Genomic DNA, 20,031 nt, shown 5'->3' on the forward strand with positions numbered 1-20,031 from the left:
AGTAGTAGCCGTTGCTTGCCCAGTCAGCGCAAAACTGAGGTTGAGGTCTGACTATCCGTAGAAGCCACATACCATACTGCCCCAGTTAAGTAGAGCTAACCTTAAAGACTCTACCTGGAAGGGCGCTGTAGAGGAGCAACTGCCCAGCCAGTGCCAGGGTAGGGCCCATACCTGAGGGGGATGTCCCACTGCAGCGACTACGAACTCAAGCATTAGCAACAAAACTGCAACTGTGGAGAGTGCCAGCATAAAGCACTACCTAGAGGAGGAGTGGTGGGTAGAAAAATAGTCAGTGAACACTCGACTTGCTGGAACTAGTGCATATGGAGAGTCCTGCACCCCGTGGGAGTGCAATATATTGCACCTAATTAAGGGGGGTTCATACCGCACACAATGTAACCAGTTAAAATGTAATCGCGCCACCTATAGAAGGGGCTAATGCATATGGTAGGTACCGAATCCAGGGGAGATGCAATTTCGCCACCTACAGAAGGGTGCACGTATACGCCCGGCACCGAAATCAGTGTTATTGTACTTAGGCCACCTAGGCAGGGGACAGTGTATAGGGCCAGTACTGCATCCCGAAGAGGTGCGATTACTCCGCCCATGGAACAGGGAAATGCATACGACAAGTACTGCAGGCCACCCTAGACGCAATCCTGGGAGACTGCTTCAGATTCACATCAGGGCCTGGATACGGATTCTTCCCCCCCTTAGACTGACCCTCTCTGGGGAGTGTGAGTGTGGCCCAGGGAGGAAGTCAGCCAAATTGTCAGCAAACGGCCCCAGAGGGCGTATTGGGAATTCTGCAGGGGTCCCTGTATTGCGAAGGTGCATGCAGAATTATCAACCAAGCGGCCGTGTAGGGCGGATTGGGACTATGAGAGGTCCTCCTGTGACCGGGACAGGGCACGGGCCCAGTCTGGTACCGCACGGTTATGATGTAAAGGGTTAAACCTTGAATATTAAGAACTGCACTGTTTATCTAACCCCTTGATGACCCTGCGCCGGCCTAATAAGAAATGGCTGGCCAGGAAGGGTTAAAAGTGCCTGAGACCGGGGCGGTACTCAGCTGGCTTCTGGGGGAGGGGACAGCTAGGCGGGAAAAATTGAGGCCAACCCACGCGCCCCCTCGGGATGAAGTTGCAGCCTAGTGCTGCAAAGCCGGGCGAAGTTAATACATGGCAGACTGTAAAAAGAGCGCCCTGAAAACACTGTCGGACGGCCGGGGGAAAGGAGGGGAGGCTGGAGCGGAGCATCCTGCTTCCGCACAAAATCGCCCGCCCCCGGGAAGGAACAGACGCTACCGCCTGCCGCTGGAACCCAGAGTCAGGCAAGGTAGCCAGCCGGAGTCCCCCATGCCCTACAAATAGTCAGCGGCGCACGAGTCGTCCGCGATAAGTTCGTGCCGGCATTAACCCTTTCGGAGTTGCGTGCTTGGCACCCGCTTCCAAAAGGGGTGGAATATGGTGCTGGGTAGCAGGAGCCGCTAGGCTCTCTCTCCCACCGAGTGAGCAGTCCTGAGGAGGAAAATTTTCCTCGGAGGCCAAACTATTAACCCCCTATGAGCCGGACCTATGGCGGGGGGGACTGCCTTAGGGATCTTGTGCATACCGCAAGCCAATAAATGCCCCAGGCAACCTTGTGTGTCCCCTGTAAGACTTAAGTTGTGGCCTTGTTACTGCCCGCACTAGTTAACCCTTGGAAACTATGCCATGGGGGAGGGGGTTAATACTTACCTAGTCCCGTGTACTCACCTCATCTTCTGTCTTGCCGCCATCTTCACCCTTCAGCTACTGGCACCGTAGTGGCAGGACGCTGGAAAAGGGGGGCTTGATGGGTGACCCCTTGGCTGGTGGGATGCAGGGGAGCGAGGCTGCCCTGGTCCACCTCGTCTTCTGTGGGGGAGGCAGCAGTGCAGGTGACCGTCACTGGCGCAACTCGACCCCGGGGGAACAGGAAGGCGAGGCGTCCACTGTTTTCCCATCTGAAAAAAATAAATAAAAAAATCTTCAGGAGATCCCCGGCAGAGCAGGGAGGTCTTGCCTCCTATTGACACTAGAAAAAAACTGGAGCTCTCTCCCCAGGCTGGAGGGGGTATAGCTGCCAGGGGAGGAGCTAACAGCTTTTACTAGTGTCAATGCCTCCTAGAGCAGTGTTTCCCAACCAGTGTGCCTCCAGCTGTTGCAAAACTACAACTCCCAGCATGCCCGGACAGCATTTGGCTGTGCGGGCATGCTGGGGGTTGTAGTTTTGCAACAGCTGGAGGCACACTGGTTGGGAAACACTGTCCTAGAGGACATCGCTATACCCACGGTCTCTGTGTCCCCCAATGAATATGGGCGAGAAAAAAATTGTAGACCTGCACCAGGCTGGGAAGACTGGATCTGCAATAGGCAAGCAGCTTGGTGTGAAGAAATCAACTGTAGGAGCAATTATTAGAAAATGGAAGATATACAAGACCACTGATAATCTCCCTCGATCTGGGGCTCCACGCAAGATCTCACCTCATGGGGTCAAAATGATCATAAGAACAGTGAGCAAAAATCCCAGAACCACACAGGGGGACCTAGTGAATGAGCTGCAGAGAACTGGGACCAAAGTAACAAAGGCTACCATCAGTAACACACTACGCCGCCAGGGACTCCAATCCTGCAGTGCCAGACGTGTCCCCTGCTTAAGCCAGTACATGTCCGGGCCCATCTGAAGTTTGCTAGAGAGTATTTGGATGATCTAGAAGATTAGGAGAATGTCATATGGTCAGATGAAACCAAAGTAGAACTTTTTGGTAAAAACTCAACTCGTCGCGTTTGGTGAAGAAAGAATGCCGAGTTGCATCCAAAGGACACCATACCTACTGTGAAGCATTGGTGTGTAAACATCATGCTTTGGGGCTGTTTTTCTGCAAAGGGTCCAGGACGACTGATCCATGTAAAGGAAAGAATGAATGGAGCCATATATCATGAGCTTTTGAGTGAAAACCTCCTTCTTTCAGCAAGGGCATTGAAGATGAAATTTGGATCAACGTCATGCTGAAAGAGCCAGCCACAACACACAGCCCGGGCAATGAAGGAGTGGCCTAGCCAGTCTCCAGATCTCAACCCCATAGAAAACCTTTGGAGGGAGTTGAGTCCATGTTGCCTAGCGACAGCCCCAAAACATCACTGCTCTAGAGGAGATCTGCATGGAGGAATGGGCCAAAATACCAGCAACAGTGTGTGAAAACCTTGTGAAGACTTACAGAAAACGTTTGACCTCTGTCATTGCCATCAAAGGGTATATAACAAAGTATTGAGATTAACTTTTGTTATTGACCAAATACTTATTTTCCACCATAATTAGCAAATACATTCTTAAAAAAAAAAAAAAAAAAATATTGGATTTTCTGGATTTTTTTTTTTCCTCATTATGTCTGGCATAGTTTAGGTATACCCATGATGAAAATTACAGGCCTCTCATCTTTTAAGTGGGAGAACTTGCTCAATTGGTGGCTGATTAAATACTTTTTTGCCCCACTGTATAGAGCTTGCTGCGATTTTCACGCAACACACCAGTAACGTGTGAAAATCACCGCTCATGTGCACAGCCCCATTGAAGTGAATGGGTCTAGATTCAGTGCGGGTGCAAGGAGTTCACCTCAAGGATTGCACCCGCACGTAATTCTCGCCCGTGTGAAAGGGGCCTTAGAGGCTCCAAGACCCCTATTTTTTCCCTGAAACTGGACCAGGAGATGACCAGACTTTCTAAAGGAATCTGTGGCCTCAAGGTACTGTAAAAGAGAACACCTGACGTCTACATGATGAAACATTCTTTCCTGATCTGAAGGAGCACAAAAGGGATGGTGTGACAAATACGACGCCTCGTGCCCGCTTGACGTCGCCTACATCGAGCTCACGAGACGCGGTATGGTCATTGGTTACCAAAAGCATGTTGTTACACCCACCAGAGGAGCAGGTAGGGTCAGCTTGGTACAGTTTACACAGACACCTCCTGTCCACGTGGGCACAGAGAGGCAACAAGCTGAGAGAGCCTTTTCACTGCTGCAGCGAAACAGAACCTTCTCAGCCCGGGAAATCTGCCACCAGCTTCTCTTTGATATAAGCCCGGTTTATACGGGATTATATAGGGTGAGAAAACCAACCCGCGGTAGCTTATAACTAGGCCGAAACACGGACGTGGGGATTCGTGATCGAGGTACAAGATCACATAAGATTAAATGATATATTTAATCGCCTTAAGAGCACACTAGATATAACAATATACACAGAGAATATATACAGTGGTCTGAGGTTACAGATACAGGTACAACAGGGTTAAGCAGAGCAAAAGTCAGTTACCGAGTAAGATGAAAGTAGGGGTGGGGGATATGGCCTAAAATCTATATTGCGATATAATTTTAAGCATGTGCGATATATATTGCGATATATTGTTTTCTATATTGGGGGGGGGGGGGGTGATTTACCTTTTTTTTTTTTTTGGCCTCCTTAAGGGCTAGAACCCTTGTCATATTCACCCCAATAGAGCTCTATTAGGGTGAATAGGACTTTACACTCTCCCTGCTGCCCTGTGCTTTGTGCACACAACAGCAGGGAGCTGACCATGGCGCCAGCCTCTCATGTGCCCCCCCAGCCTCTGATCTTCTCCCCCCCGCCCCCAGCCTCTGATAACGCAAACCCACCAATCCCCCCCCCCCCCCGCCTCTGGTAACGCAGAATCATTGGTGGCGCAGTGGCCAGTCCCTCCCCACCTCCTCCTACTCTGTCCTCACTGGTGTTCAGCGGCAGCCGCGCACAGTGGGGAGGGAGGGACTCCCTCCTCCTCCCTCCGCTGGCCGGCTCAGGAGAAAATGGTGCGCGCGATCATATCGCGGTCCGGTGATATGGCGAAAATCCATATCGTGGCCCAAATTCATATCGCATATCGCCTATACCGCCCACCCCTAGATGAAAGTTCCTATGGGTTATAATGGTGGAATAGTCCTTGGCTGCGGTCACGTGGGGGCAGTGAGGTCACCTGGTTCCCAGTCTCTCCAAACACATTGGCACAATGTGACCCCCTTCAGAAAAGGCACCCCTGCTGGTTTGCATGGGCTTATGACCTGTAGCCAGCGGCTCCCCTCCCCGCCTATGGGTAGGATCCATCCCTCCTTCTCTGGTGCTGGCAGCAAATGACCCATAAAACCCCTTAGGGCTCATAGTCCCAGACCAGAATTTCGCTGGAAGATATATTTTCATGAATAGAGAACACCCGTCTTTTCTTTTCCCCCAAAGCCTGAAACATTTGGTCAGGCATAGATAAGGGTTCTTTAGTGTCCTCTAGTTTCATAGTTGCCCGAATATTTTTTTAACAGGAAGTCTATATACACTACGGGGAACATAAAGGATAGCCGGAGCCATCATCGAGGATGGAGCCACGCATTTCGAAGTAGACGGCTGGGGAGAGGAGGGTGTCATACGTTGGTCTATCGCTGAGTTGACCTCATCCCTCATTCTAAGGTTTTCTATAAAAAGATGGTGACTCTTCCACCACCACATTTTCCATGCATGGTGGACATAGGGTCTTCCCCAATCAAGAAGAAAAAATAAAAAATAAAATAAAAAAGAGCTTTGTGCATATCACACATTTCTTATTTGTGGGTACACCACCCGAGGATTTTGCAAGGCCAGCCTCTTTTATACATTAGCACTAGACACACACCAGCAGCCAGGTTGTGATCATGCGATAGGAGAATATCCATCAAACCCCCCAAAAAAATGGAGACAGTCTCTTAGCCGGCTAAGGGCCTTGCAGGTCTCTGTGGTGCGTCAGCATCAACGGAGGACATCTTTGCAGGGATCAGTAGTCTGGATCCTTGCCACAGCATTCCACTTCAAGTAAAGCAGAGCCATTTTAAATTTAGCGCCCTGCTTGTTGGCTCCGCACCCACGCCTGCTCTGAGCGCACGCCGCGCTGCCTTCTGGCTATGTCTCCCCGGCCAACTGAGTGATGACTTCAGCCATTGCTGGAAGCGCACCCAGAAAGGGCAGTGTGGCACATCACAGGAATCCTCCTGCCCACAGAGGATTCCTCCAGCGAGACGCGCAAGGTGTCGATCCCCTCTACCTGGAGGTAGGTGCAGCCCGGAATGCACAGCGCGGGACTTACTCCTAGGGACAGAGAAGGCGAGCCCACGCTCCACCCAGAAGCTCTGCCCCCTGCTCAGCCCTCCCTAAAAAGGGGAAGGATCCCAGGCTAAGCACATCAGACTCTGGTCAGCTCTGAACGGACAAGGCTTCCACCCGTCCTGAGGGACAGGAAACAACAACTGGGGTAGGTTGGAGGGGGTATCCTTTTATTTATTTTTTTCATTCAAGCATCGTGTGGTTTTAAATATCCAGCCTCAAGCAGTGTGACAACACATCACTTACCTTCATCCAACTCCACTTCAGAATCACCAAAAACTTCATCTTCATAGCGAAAGATATCATTGTGAACGTAGAATTTATTTGGAACAGATCCCTACATGAAAAATTACATTAATGAGCTTACTGAAATAGAAGGATGCAATCAATGTAGAACCCTGCTATCACACATACATCCACAGGATAGTACATTACTGCAGTGCCTGAAAGTAAAAAAATAAATAAAAAATAAAATAAAAAAAGCTTTGGAAGTGGCGCAGAAGTATAGTATATGTAGTATACACTACGGACGTGTGACCCTTACAGCAAAGGTTCATGCATTAAATGTTAATATGCTCATCAAATAGTGTCCTTGTATAGGTATTATGCATTACAAACCAGACCAAAGTAGCTAGAGGAGGACAATATACACAGACGACTAGAATTCACACGCTGTGGATTCTGTATGGAAAACCTGCAGCAATTTACAGTACAATGCATATGGATGGGCTTATCGAGAAAGGCAATCTACCGATCGCTGGAAAAGACAAGCTGACCGTTTCCTAATGAGCAGCATGTCAATTCTATTCCACATTTAGACCAAGGGTTTCGGCCTCTGCAACGCATTGGGCGATATTTGCACTGAAATCTGTAAAGAAGGATTTCTGAGCAGATCGGCACTAAATCTGCAGTGGAAAAGTCTCTAGAGCCTATAACAGCAGCTGACTGGTCACTTTTTCAGTCTTGTCATTAAACGGTCAGCGGTTCGGGCTTTGGGCTGGTGCCCTCATCTAATGACAGGCCACCGAGGCCAGCACTGAAGATACCAATAGGATGTGACATGTCTGTCTTACCGTTTAAATAGGCTGACCAAATTTATACAGTGTTTAGGGGGGGGGGGGGTTTAAAATAATCTTCCCCACCAGCTGGACGTGTAGAGTAAAATATACTAACCTGCTCCCCAACACTCTGTTCTGGTTTTGAGGGTCCACCGCTATCTTCACTGCACTTTAGTCCCTGACCCGAATATCGATGCAGCAAAGACGTGTCCCCAAGCAGTTGTGATAACTGAGTCATGTGCTGTTTAGATACACGTCGCTGTTGTGGCCAGTCATTGGCTGCAGAAGCACCACCTGTGCTCATCCATGCCAGAGGTTTGCATGCAGGGACTGAAGCATAGCGAACACAGCGGTGGACCCACGGAGCAGGAACCAAGCAGGTAAATATGCTTCTCTCAAAAAAGGTCCCACTGGGTGTGTGAGATTTACAACAAAAATAAAAATTTGGGTGTTTAACCATTGTTCACTATAGAAAACCATCAACTGGCTCAAACACTTACTTCTGGAGCAAGGACAAACGTCTGCATGAATTTTCGCATTGGCTGACCATTGTTGGAAAGCTCCCCCATAACTTGGACAACTACTCCATCGTTCAGTGTAGCATGTGCATCAACATGACGGATCTTGGTGCGACATTCGCTGAACTGAAGGGACATCACCTTCTTGTGAATCTCCTGTAATTACAGCATAATAAAACACATTACAGAAACATTTTTCTTCAGTACTTTCGTACTGTAGGTGCTACATGTTGTGATCTTTCTCTATCAGGCGAGCTAACCAGACGTCAAGGGAATCTCTTTACAGAAAAAAAATAAAATAAAATATATAAATTATAATATTTTTATTTTTTTCTATGGGTAGTGCGCCCACCTCAAGTTTGTCCGCACTCCTTGTAGGTGCGGGTCCCAGAAGTAGGACTCGCAGCTATCAGACAATGGGGGCATATCCAAGTATATGCCCCCATTGTCTAAGATGGGCTAACCCCTTTAATTCCACTTGAACGCTCAGCCTGGCATGTCTTTTCTTGATGAAAAGGACCTTAGGTGACATCACTGCTCGCATCACATGGTCCATCACCATAGTGATAGACGATGTGATGAGCACAGTGGCATCAAAGGTCCTTTAGCCAGGTCCTGAAGAAAGTAGAAAGAGGAGATCAGCTACGCGATCAAGTGGATGGGTCAAGTTAAATTTGTTTATTATCTTTAACCCCTCAATGGACATTTTACTAAGCATTCGGTATTAAGAATGCTATTATTTTCCTTTATAACCATGTTATAAGGGATAATAATAAAATATACAGAACACCGATCCCAAATCCGAACTTTTGTGAAGAAGTCCGGGTACCAAACATGCCAATGTTTCTCACGCGCGTGCAAAACGCATTAAATCACTTTGCACTCGCACGGGAAAAATAAAAACAAATAAAATAAATAAATGAAAACCGCACATTTTTCCACAACACACCCGAATCTTGTCCGGCCCTCACACGCGACTCCCGTGTAAGGGCTCTTTCACACTTGCGTTGTTCTTTTCCGGCATAGAGTTCCGTCGTCGGGGCTCTATGCCGGAAAAATCCTGATCAGGATTATCCCCATGCATTCTGAATGGAGAGAAATCCGTTCAGGATATCTTCAGTTCAGGACCAGAACGTTTTTTGGCTGGAGAAAATACAGCAGCATGCTGCGCTTTTTGCTACGGCCAAAAATCCTGAACACTTGCCGCAAGGCCGGATCCGGAATTAATGCCCATTGAAAGGCATTAATCCGGATCCGGCCTTAAGCTATATTTTTTATAAGTGAAATAGGGTAAGGGGAGCGATTTAAACTTGTAATAGTTTAATGTTCTTTTTTTACTTTTCCCACTTTTTATTTAATAACCATTAGCCCTTAGTGACCACTAATACGCCTTTTTACTGACGTAAACAACTGGCTTTAATCAATCATTACATGTTCCCAAAATGGTGCATTAAAAACTATAACTTATCCAGTACATTGATGAAAAAACAAAAAAAATTAAAATTATAGCTCATGGAATGAGATTTTAAAAAACGTGCATGGTCACTAAGGGGTTAGGGAGCTAGAACCGGGATCTTTTTATTCCTTGCCCTATTCACCCTAAGGCCTATTGCACACGACCGTATGGCTTTTTCAGTGTTTTGCGGTCCGTTTTTCATGGATCCGTTGTTCCGTTTTTTGTTTCCGTTGTGTTTCAGTTTCTGTTCCGTTTTTCCGTTCCGTTTTTCCGTATGGCATATACAGTATACAGTAATTACATAGATAAAATTGGGCTGGGCATAACATTTTCAATAGATGGTTCAGGAAAAAACGGAACGGAAACGGAAGACATACGGATGCATTTCCGTATGTGTTCCGTTTTTTTGCGGATCCATTGACTTAAATGGAGCCACGGACTGTGATTTGCGGGAAATAATAGGACATGTTCTATGTTAAAACGGAACGGAAAAACGGAAATACGGAAACGGAATGCATACGGAGTACATTCAGTTTTTTTGCGGAACCATTGAAATGAATGGTTCCGTATACGGAACGCAAAAAACGGCCAGTAAACGGGAAAAAAAAAACGGCCGTGTGCAATAGGCCTAAGAGAGATTACACTGCAGGGGCTCCGATCGTTAGGTAGAAGGAGCTGCGTCCCACTGCCTTACCTCACAGCGCTGCGATCTGTGTTGATTGCAGCACCTGGGGGGGGTTAAACGACAGGATTTGGCAGATGCCCGCTGTACGATAGAGCCGCCACCCGCCATGTATGGAGCAGGCTCACAGCAGCAACCTGCTTCATAAATTCCCTCAACCACAATGATGTACAGGTATGTCACGGTGTTGAAGGGTTTATAATTTGTTTATATAGTAAACGGTTTATTTAAACCATAGGCCAATTCCTTTTAAGAAAATGGCTAAAGTCATGCAATGAAGCAAGATCTCAGCAATGTTCAGATGACCGTATTAGAGGAAACCAGTCATGAAATTCATTGCTAAAACCAGGTACAATGCCTTGCAGGGCTGGCTCAGCTGAATGTAATGATACTTCATACTGGAGAAAAAGTACTTTTAATCCATATGCAAATAAGCAGTTAAGTGCACCAAGGGTGGGCCTCCTGATTCCTCCGTCAGACCCCCTCTCTTCTTGATAGACAGGATGAGGTTCCTACATAGTCATCTTACCGGGCCCCGTCAATCTTCAAGAGGCTAGCAGAGGAAGCTGAAGGCACTTAGGCCACCCTCAGTGCACTTAACTGTCATTTACATATGAATTAGAAGTAATATTTCTCAAGAATGAAATGGATCATTAAATTCAAATAAGCGAGCCCTGACATTGTGTGTGGTTTAACAGTGATATTTTTGGTGACAGACTGCCGTTAATTCTTAGCAATATTTGTAGACATACCGCCTGCCCATACACGGCCTCTTGAGGCTTTCCACTGGCATCCAATCCTCCATGCACATAAGAGGAGTTCCGTCCATAAAACCTGGTTGAAAACAAGCAGAAACCATGCATCTCAGAGACAATTATTAAAGGGCCACTAAAGCCAGACTCTAAACCAAGAACAACAACCACAAACAAAACGTAAAAATAACCTCTTATGCATTTCAGATGCCACAATTGCAGACCATGAAAAATAAATTCGAGAAGCAGTGGATTGTGGCCTCAGGCTGCAGACGTGACTTCTCCCCCATCCCCTACTAGTCTGATGTTAAGAGGGAGGTGGGTGCAGTCTGGATGGTTTTGTCAACAGTGTGCATAGCCATTTTGTTGGAAGGAATCTGCTAGTTACTAATAAAACGCAACTGCACCAGCCATAGTATAGACCTAGTACATACAGATGAATAGCTAAATGTCCCCGTTCACTGCAGAATGCTAAAGATTTGCCTGTCAGCAGCTTTGTAGTGTGTGAAGTATGCTGGAGATCAATCTACATATATACTCACAAATGTCCTGATATAGTGTATACAGAATGAATGTACACCTCCATTACTACTGTATCCCAAATGTTCAATCCCTTCATATAGCTAGTCATTCAGGGTCAAAAGCTGGGTGACAAGACAAATCTGTTGTCCTGGCACTGCATGATAGTGTATAAAACCAGTTTGTCCCCTATAACTCCCAAGATATTTTACCCAGCTTTCCTGAATTAGTAAATCCCCAGTATTGTAGCTGAATTTGGTAGCCAGGAGTCTGGAAATTCTGAGCAAGAGTCCCAGTGACAAATCCTCCATTCTGTAGCATAGCTAGTCATTCAGGGTCCTTGGAAAGCTGGGTGACAATTTAGCTGGAATGAAATGTGATGCTCTACCTGTGCAAGAAGTCTGGTGCTTTGTTTAGAAGGGTGTAGTACTGTCTGACAAACTCCCGCCCTACAAGCAGGGGACTTGGCTTCTCCATCACCATTGCTTTGGTACAGGAAAGGATATACTGCAATGAAGAAAACAAAATACATTTTAATTATGGCAAAAAGAGTAGCATATTACTGATATACTAAGTTCCCAACGCTCACACAGCTGGGGAGATCGAGTAAACCAGTACAAAGTGGAGGAGTTAGGCCTCATTCACAGTCAGTTATTTCTATCAGCGATTTTGAGCCAAAACCAGGTGCAACTCTAATCACAGAACAGGTGCAGATCTTTCTTTCCCTTGAGCCTTTCAAGCTTTTTTTTTTCCCCCCCCCAATTTACAGGCCGTTTTTTTGCATTCCGTATTCGGTACCATTCATTTCAATGGTTCTGCAAAAAAACGGGATGTACTCCGTATGCATTACGTTTCAGTATTTCTTTTTTGTTCCGTTGAAAGATAGAACATGCCCTATTGCCCGCAAATCAAATTCCGTGGCTCCATTCAAGTCAATGGGTCCGCACAAATTTTTTTAACCCATACGGAAATGCATCTATGTCTTCCGTATTCGTTCCGTTTTTTGACGAACCATCCATTGAAAATTTTATGTCCAGCCCAATTTTTTCTATGTAATTACTGTATATGCCATACAGAAAAACGGAACAGAAAAAAAAAAAAATTAAAAAAATTATATATATATATATATCAGACCGCAAAACACTGAAAAAGCCATACGGTCGTGTGAAAGAGGGCTTCTACCTTATCTCTGTGGAAGCTCCAATCCTGGTTTTAGCTCACAATCACTGATGTGTGATTAAGGCTTTACTGTCAAGAAAAAGAATAGTTAGAATCCGACTGGGTCCAGGAAAGTTGGGAGACCACCATACACATTGGATGGTCGCCAGGTGACATGTGTAATGTGTATGGCCACCCACTAAATGACAGCTACCAGCCCCCAACGGCACAGTTAAAAGCGATAAGATCCACTAAAGGTTGAAAGTCCTCTTTAACCTTTGCACCATTAGATAAACTCCTCCACTCTAACCCTCAGCAATCAGCGAGATTACCACATCCACCTTTATGGACTTAAAGGGTTTTCCGGTTAGAACAATGTTTAAGCACACGTTTACTCACTGCCCCCCGAAACAGAAGATTCATACTTACCCGTTCCCGTCTCTCTGCACGGCCTCAGTTTTTCAGTCCCTGCACTGTTTACATTCAGTGGTGCATGGGCATGGTCAGCAATGACTGGCATCCATGGTGACGTGGCCACAAGCAGATCACCCCTGAAGCCAGTCACGGGAGGAAAACAGTGCGAGGACCGGAAGATAAAGACAGCGAAGGGATGCAGCGGCATGGAGCAGGCATGAATCTTCTATTTCAGGTGGCAGGCTGTGGGCACTTGCTTAAAATCCTGGGAGAACCCCTTCTAAGGGTTAATTCACACGACAGTTGCCGTATTGCAGCCCTACAATACACAGGGCACCGTCCGTGTGCATTCCGCATTACCGAAGAAGACCCATTCACTTGAATGGGTCCACAAATCCGGAGATGCGGTGCAGAAGCATGTATCAGAACCCCAGGAAGCACTACAGAGTGCTTCCTGGGGTTCCGTTCCATGCCTCCGCACCGCAAGAACTTGCTCTAGCTTTTTGTGGAACGGATGGATTGCGGACCCATTCAAGTGAATGGGTCCGAGATCCGCATTGCAGCTGGCCCACAGTCGGAGCCCATGCATTGTGGAGCGCACGGGCAGGGAGGGCCAACGGTCATGTGAACAAGCCCTGAGGCCAAGTTCACATCAGCATTCAGCCTTTCCGGTCTCCTGCTCAGTTATGTGGATTCGGCACATAACTGAGCCGAACAGAGCCTATGGGCCCCATAGACTATAATGGGATCTGTTAGGTTTCCACTCAGGAAGATTTTTGAAGGGGAGACAAAACAAACCCCATTATATTCTACTGGGGTCCATAGGCTCCGTTCGGCTCAGTTATGTGTCAAATCCATTCGTAACAATAACAGAAAGGCTGAATGCCGATGCAAACTCAGCCTAAGGCCCATTTAAAAAGGCCAACACAGCAGGAAATTATCAGGAACGAACTGTTCATTCTTGATAATTGACTGCTCGTCGAGAGGTGCATTTAGGGAGCCGCCACACGTTCAGGTCTTTTTAGGTAGATTCTGAAGCCGAAAGCAGGAGAGGCTCATAAGAGGGGAGACAGTATACAGGAGAGAGACGATTTCTCGCTTTTTGAATCCCTTCCCAGTTTTGGCTTCAAAAGTCCTGGCACACAGCGAGGTTGGGACACTTGTGCAGCAGTTACTGCATCAAGAAGCATGCCTTCACAATGCGATTAGCGAGTTCAGCCAGCTACAATAAATTCCTCATTTACAGGATTTCTGCTCCTCAGAACACCAGTGGCGGTCATGGCGACATGTCATTTTTATTTCTGCTCATTACCTTGTGACTAGAAGCATCTAGCGTTATTAATCTTTTTATCTCATTCTTGGCATATGCCAATTTTCATATAGAAGTCAAGAGGGATGCCCCTTGCCGTGTCCTGCCCACCAGTGGCCATGTCATCCTCCTGTGTGTCCACATCTCGCTCACGTGTCACCCAGGCGTGCTCCTCGAGTGCATCGGGGGACTAGGCGCTTCTAGTCATAAGGTAATGAACAGAACTAAAAACAACTGAGCGACATCACAGGTTCCCGTTAATAAGGGTGCTAAACTAGCTACATTTTACAGGGGTGTCCTCCAGTTAAGGCTACTTTCACACTTGCGTTCGGAGCGGATCCGTCTGGTTTCTGCACAGACGGATCCGCTCCTATAATGCAAACGCTTAGATCCGTTCAGAACGGATACGTTTGCATTACCATGAAGAAAAAAAAAAAATTTTTTTTTTTTTTTTTTTTTGTTCATGATAGTGCAAACGGATCCGTTTTGACTTTACATTGAAAGTCAATGGGGGACGGATCCGTTTGAAAATTGAGCCATACTGTGTCAACTTCAAACGGATCCGTCCCCATTGACTTACATTGTAAGTCTGGACGGATCCGTTTGCCTCCGCACGGCCAGGCGGACACCCGAACGCTGCAAGCAGCGTTCAGGTATCCACCTGCTGAGCGGAGCGGAGGCCAAACTGAGCCAGACTGATGCATTCTGAGCGGATCCGTATCCACTCAGAATGCATTAGGGCTGGACGGATCCGTTCGGGGCCGCTTGTGAGAGCCTTCAAACGGAACTCACAAGCGGAGCCCCGAACGCAAGTGTGAAAGTAGCCTAAACCGTACAGTGCATGTTTTCTCTTGTGGTTTTAAAAACACTGAAAAAGTGCTGAAAACAGGTGTAAAAACTGTTCTAGTCACAGGCTGGAACAGGCGCACAGACTGCCGGAGATGCGCCTCCTCTAGCAGCACAGAGGGGAAACAAACGCCAGTGTAAAAAGTAAAATGACCCCCATCGTTTCTGGCCAGCAGATGACCGTTTAGACCCCACAATCTGCTGCACAGAAATGATGATGCTGGTGTCCACAGCAGCGACGCTTTCACCTTATGAACAAGTGTCTGCTCATTCCCTGTAATCCCTGCCAACCTGGGACGCCAGCTTACAGGAATATCATGGCACACCTGGGCAAAAATGGTCTGTCTTCCAGTCTTATGAGCATTCTCAGTCTCAAATACCAGTGTTCTCTCTGGGTCTGACACTGCCAGAAGCTACATGAATGCTGTCCAGCCCCATTACCTATAATGGGGACGGGGGAGAACCGGCCACACTAACCCTGGGTTCACACCTGAGCGTTGCGCAAACGCGCGTTTTACGCACGTTTTTGTCGCGCGTTTTTTGTAATAGTAAACGCGCGTTTGACGCGCGTTTGTGTCATTGACTGCAGTGTCCTATGGCCACAAACGCTCGTCAAAACGCCCCAAAGAAGCTCAAGTACTTGTTTGAGCGTCGGGCGTTTTACTGCGCGTTCGTACGCGCTGTAAAACGCCCAGGTGTGAACCATTCCCATAGGGAAGCATTGGATTTCATGTCTTGAGCGTTTTACAGCGCGTAAAACGCTCAGGTGTGAACCCAGGGTAAAAGCTATGCTTTCAGCAGTATTTGTCCAGCCGATTCTCAGCACATTTGCCAGGTTGCGGCTGGATCTCCGCTGGTCCCCATTATAGTTAAAAAGGGTTTTCTGAGACTTAAAATAGTGATGACCTATCCTTTTAGGTCATCAGTATCTGATCGGTGGGGGTCTGACACCCAGGACCCCCCCCGATCAGCAGTTTGAGAAGGCACCGCCACTTCGCTGTGCTCACCAAGCACAGCGCCGCACATTGTATAGCGTTTGTGCTTGGTATTGCACTCAGCCCCATTCACTTCTATGTGGCTGAGCTGCTCCTAGGCCACGTGACATCACTAGGCCTAGGGAAAGCTGGCGAAGGCTGCGGTGCTACTGCAAGCGTCAGTGCCTTCTCACACAGCTGACCTCCACTGATAGTGACTAGCTTTCCAGAGGACAGGTCATCAGTATTAAAGGATAACTGTTGTATTTTTTATTTTTTGGGGAGTATTGGATTGTGGTGATTAATATCACCTTGGTGGCCCTATTTCAACTTTTCACTGTATTTAATTACCCCTTAATTCCACAGTTTTGTTCCCTGTACTGCCTGCTTTTACCTGTGCTTAAAGGGAGTCTGTCACCACATTTTAGCATGTTAGACCGTTAAAATAGGGTTATGTGATCCAGCCAGAACATAAAAACGGTACCTTTGTGGTAGAAAACTGACTTTTCTTTTTGCCGAAAATGAAGTTATAAGATTATGTTCTGAGCCCTCTCAAGTGCCCAGGGCGGTCTCTCAATCCTCAGAGCCCCAGGCAGGCACCTCCTAAACGGCTCATAACCCCGCCCTCCGTGCACCTCTGCCCGCCCGTTTACTTCCCTCCCCTGTCCTTTTCCACTGCGGCTGTGCGGTCCAAATTGTAGCGGGCGCATGCGCAATGCGATGCCCGCTCCTGGCAGGGCATCGCAATACCTACTGCGCATGCGCCCGCTACGATTTGGACCGCACAGCCGCAGTGGAAAAGGACAGGGGAGGGAAGTAAACGGGCGGGCAGAGGCGCACGGAGGGCGGGGTTATGAGCCGTTTAGGAGGTGCCTGCCTGGGGCTCCGAGGATTGAGAGACCGCCCTGGGCACTTGAGAGGGCTCAGAACATAATCTTATAACTTAATTTTCGGCAAAAAGAAAAGTCAGTTTTCTACCACAAAGGTACAGTTTTTATGTTCTGGCTGGATCACATAACCCTATTTTAACGGTCAAACATGCTAAAATGTGGTGACAGACTCCCTTTAAAATCAGGTTGCTAGGCATGGTCCGTCTATCTGTTGAAGGACGGAGGAAGCAGAAGCACACAGCGTGCAAGGTCAGATTACTGACAGCCAGGGAGTGTAAGTAAATGATTAAAGCCAGGTCCTCCCCAGCAGCTGATAACAGTGCCTGGGCTGTGTGCACTTCTCCCTGTCCCTGCGCTTGGCAGATGCTCCCTCACTCAGCAGACCTGGACAATGCAGAGTTGGAGCAGCGCAGACCAGGGAAGGGAGATCTGTCGTCTGCTCAGTGTATAAATGAAAGCAACATGTGGTAAGAGGACCCCTTTGTGCTGCAGGAGATTAACCCTTTAGGGGGGAGGGCTCTGGTTACTGACACTTTTGGGGGGCTATTGTTACTGGCTAGTGATGGCAGGCAGGATTAGCCTCAGGGGGAGGGCAGTGGCGGCCATCTTAACTGAATAGTGAAATTGCAGTTTTATGCAGACTGGTTGCTAAGGGCTGAATCTTATTAAATATGGGGTAAGTCAGTCTAATAGTAACCGATTCTGGAATATCATGTTATTAGTAACTACATATATGAAAATTGAAATTAAAGGATAACTGTCACATTTAGACCATAAAGTCTCAGAAGACCCCTTTAAAATTTTAAAAGGGGCAGAACGGCATTCATGTAGCTTTCAGCAATGCTGATACAGCCTGCCCAATAATGGGAAACTAGCCTAGTGATAGATGGCGTATACAAATATATACTGTGCGTGGCAGACGACAGCCTTTGAACTGCTGGGAGCACCGACCACAACGTGTTACACATTTACTACAAGCGGTGCCCTCTTTGGCTAAAGTCTATAGTGCATTATTAAACACACAAATGCCCACTTCTACTAAGGAGTGCACCTGGATTTTTAGATACATCGCGCCCAAAAAAAATAAAAAAAAATATAATATTATTAATAATATGGAGCAATATAATGAATCGATGTTTAGAGAAAGTTTCTGCCCCTAGTCTGAAAAGGGGTGTGGTTTATTGGAAAAAGGGTCATAGCTTTTGCAGAAAAGAGGACAACCTAAGATAGAACTTTTGCACCACAATTCTGGCATAAAAATGTGCCTGAAAGTAAGCCAACCTGTGGTTGGTATAGAGTCAAAGGGGGAGATTTATCAAACTGGTGTAAAGTAGAACTGGCTTAGTTGCCCATAGCAACCAATCAGATTCCTCATTTCATTTTCCAAAGGAGCTGTCCAAAGTGAAAGGGGGATCTCATTGGTTGCTATGGGCTACTAAACAAGTTCTACTTTACACCAGTTTTTTTAATTTTATTTTTTAAACGTCACATTCTCTGGGTACTGTGTTGTTACTCCTGTCCATAGGCTTCTTAAAAGGGGGATTCCCATCACAGACAATGGGGGCATACCGCTAGGATATGCCCCCATTATCTGATAGGTCTACAACGAGAACGGAGTGGAGAAATGAATGGAGGGTGCACTGCGCATGGGCAGCAGCCCCCCATTCATTTCTATGGGGCCGTCGAAAATAGCCAAGCGCTGGCTTATGATCAATCCTGAGGATAGGTGACCAATATTAAAAGCCCCGAGAACCCCTTTCATAGAAAATTCAGGCTTGCACCGGAACATACCTGTAATAGGCATGGTAGCCTTGTACAGGCCCAGGTTACAGCTTCCCCGCTCTCAGCAAGGGGGAAGGCGTTCTGGCTCTCTCAGATGTTGTGGTGGCAAGGGATTAAACGTCTGCAATCAACATTATCGCAGACATTAACCATAGCTATGGCGCCTGGCACTTCTGCAATAAGTGTATGGCAGCAGTAATAAAGGGGTTTTCTGCAAGCCTTACGTATTAGAAGAGTAAGCTGTCCACATGGTGTCCTGCCGCTGGGACCACCGCCAACCAGCTATAGTCTGTGGGGAACCTAGCAGAAAGATCCCCCATCACCAATCACTGGCCTCTTCCATGAGGCCAAAACCCCACCCACGGCATCCAATGGCCATATGACTCTGGAACCAAGTCCTCGGTTTTACCGGTAAAACCATGCGGCCGCTGCGTGTGGGCAGGCTTTCAGCTGCATCATCTCCACCCACTCTAAATCTGATTACCCACCAAATGAGTGCCAGTGGTGCGCGGGTCAAGCACTATGTAAACAGGCACGTGCCGCCAACCACAGCATGTACACGTAGCTAAACAAGCAGCCGATGATCTGGAACGAACCGATCATTTCCAACCGCTAGTCTGCTAATTAGCCCCTTGCAACTGTACCCTAAGTGACCTATTTCCCTGCAGCGCCCCCACAGGGGAAGTGAAACATTACACTACTACCATTCATGTCAGCACAGGATGGGTCCCCCAGAGAGGCCAGGAGATGATGACTTCCCCAGTTATTCACAGGGTCTACAAAAATGGTAGTAGTAAAGATGGAGCAAAGGGCAACCTACCTGCAGGTAGAATAACTCACCTCTGGGGGGAGCTCCAGGCCGGGTAGGCAGTGCACTAATACACGGTAACCTTCAGCCCCGCAGGAGGGCACAGCCTGAGAACTAGAAGGCAGCCGGTACCGACCACACAAAGACCGTGTGACGGGAAGGGATCCAGTGTCGCACTCACCTCAGCCAGAGCCCGTGAGACGGCCGCTATGCCCACACACAGGAGGAGCCCCGCCTGACGAGAGAGGCACGTTGTTTTTGTTGTGTTCACCCTCAGGCTACGGGCGTCTGCTGTAGGGCGGGGAATATGGTGTCGTGACCGTGACGTCACCAGAGTGACGCAGCGTTCGGTCAATTACGCGGCCTCCGTGAGATCAGAACCCAGCAGCCTTAGCGCGTTTGCGTGCCCTACAGGCGCAAGGTAACGAAGGATGTCACGCCTCCCACTGACGTCACGGCGCACCTGGGCGGAGCTAGTTCATCCGCCTGAATGTTGTTGTTTTTTTTTTTTTTAAACTTTATTGATCGCAAATAATATACAACAAAGAAAAAAAAAACAATACCCACTGGCATTAGGCTGCTTTCACACCAGTGTTTTGGCTTTCTGTTTGTGAGATCCGTTAAGGGCTCTCACACGCAGTCCGAAACGGATCAGTTTTGCCCTAATGCATTCTGAATGGAAAAGGATCTGCTTAGAATACATC

The 20,031-nt window shown here is 47.5% G+C and overlaps 1 protein-coding gene across 3 annotated transcripts in view; it reads right to left on the reverse strand.

Moving 5' to 3' along the window:
- Positions 1–19,757, reverse strand: part of G3BP2 (G3BP stress granule assembly factor 2) — a 51,875-nt gene extending 32,118 nt beyond the window's left edge. For 2 of the 3 annotated variants that reach the window (XM_044303148.1, XM_044303126.1), the window contains exons 1-5: positions 19,509–19,757; positions 11,535–11,653; positions 10,628–10,709; positions 7,720–7,893; positions 6,408–6,498 (exon numbers count right to left, since the gene is read on the reverse strand). In XM_044303148.1, coding sequence (XP_044159083.1) covers positions 6,408–6,498; positions 7,720–7,893; positions 10,628–10,709; positions 11,535–11,629 — 442 coding nt within the window. In that variant the 5' untranslated portion in view covers positions 11,630–11,653; positions 19,509–19,757. Of the gene's footprint in view, positions 1–6,407; positions 6,499–7,719; positions 7,894–10,627; positions 10,710–11,534; positions 11,654–19,359 lie in introns of all 3 variants that reach the window. The other variant, XM_044303137.1, reaches the window with a different exon arrangement.
- Positions 19,758–20,031: the final 274 nt, after the last annotated feature.

This window comes from Bufo gargarizans, chromosome 1, assembly GCF_014858855.1.
Source record: "Bufo gargarizans isolate SCDJY-AF-19 chromosome 1, ASM1485885v1, whole genome shotgun sequence".
NCBI classification, from domain to species: Eukaryota; Metazoa; Chordata; class Amphibia; order Anura; family Bufonidae; genus Bufo; species Bufo gargarizans.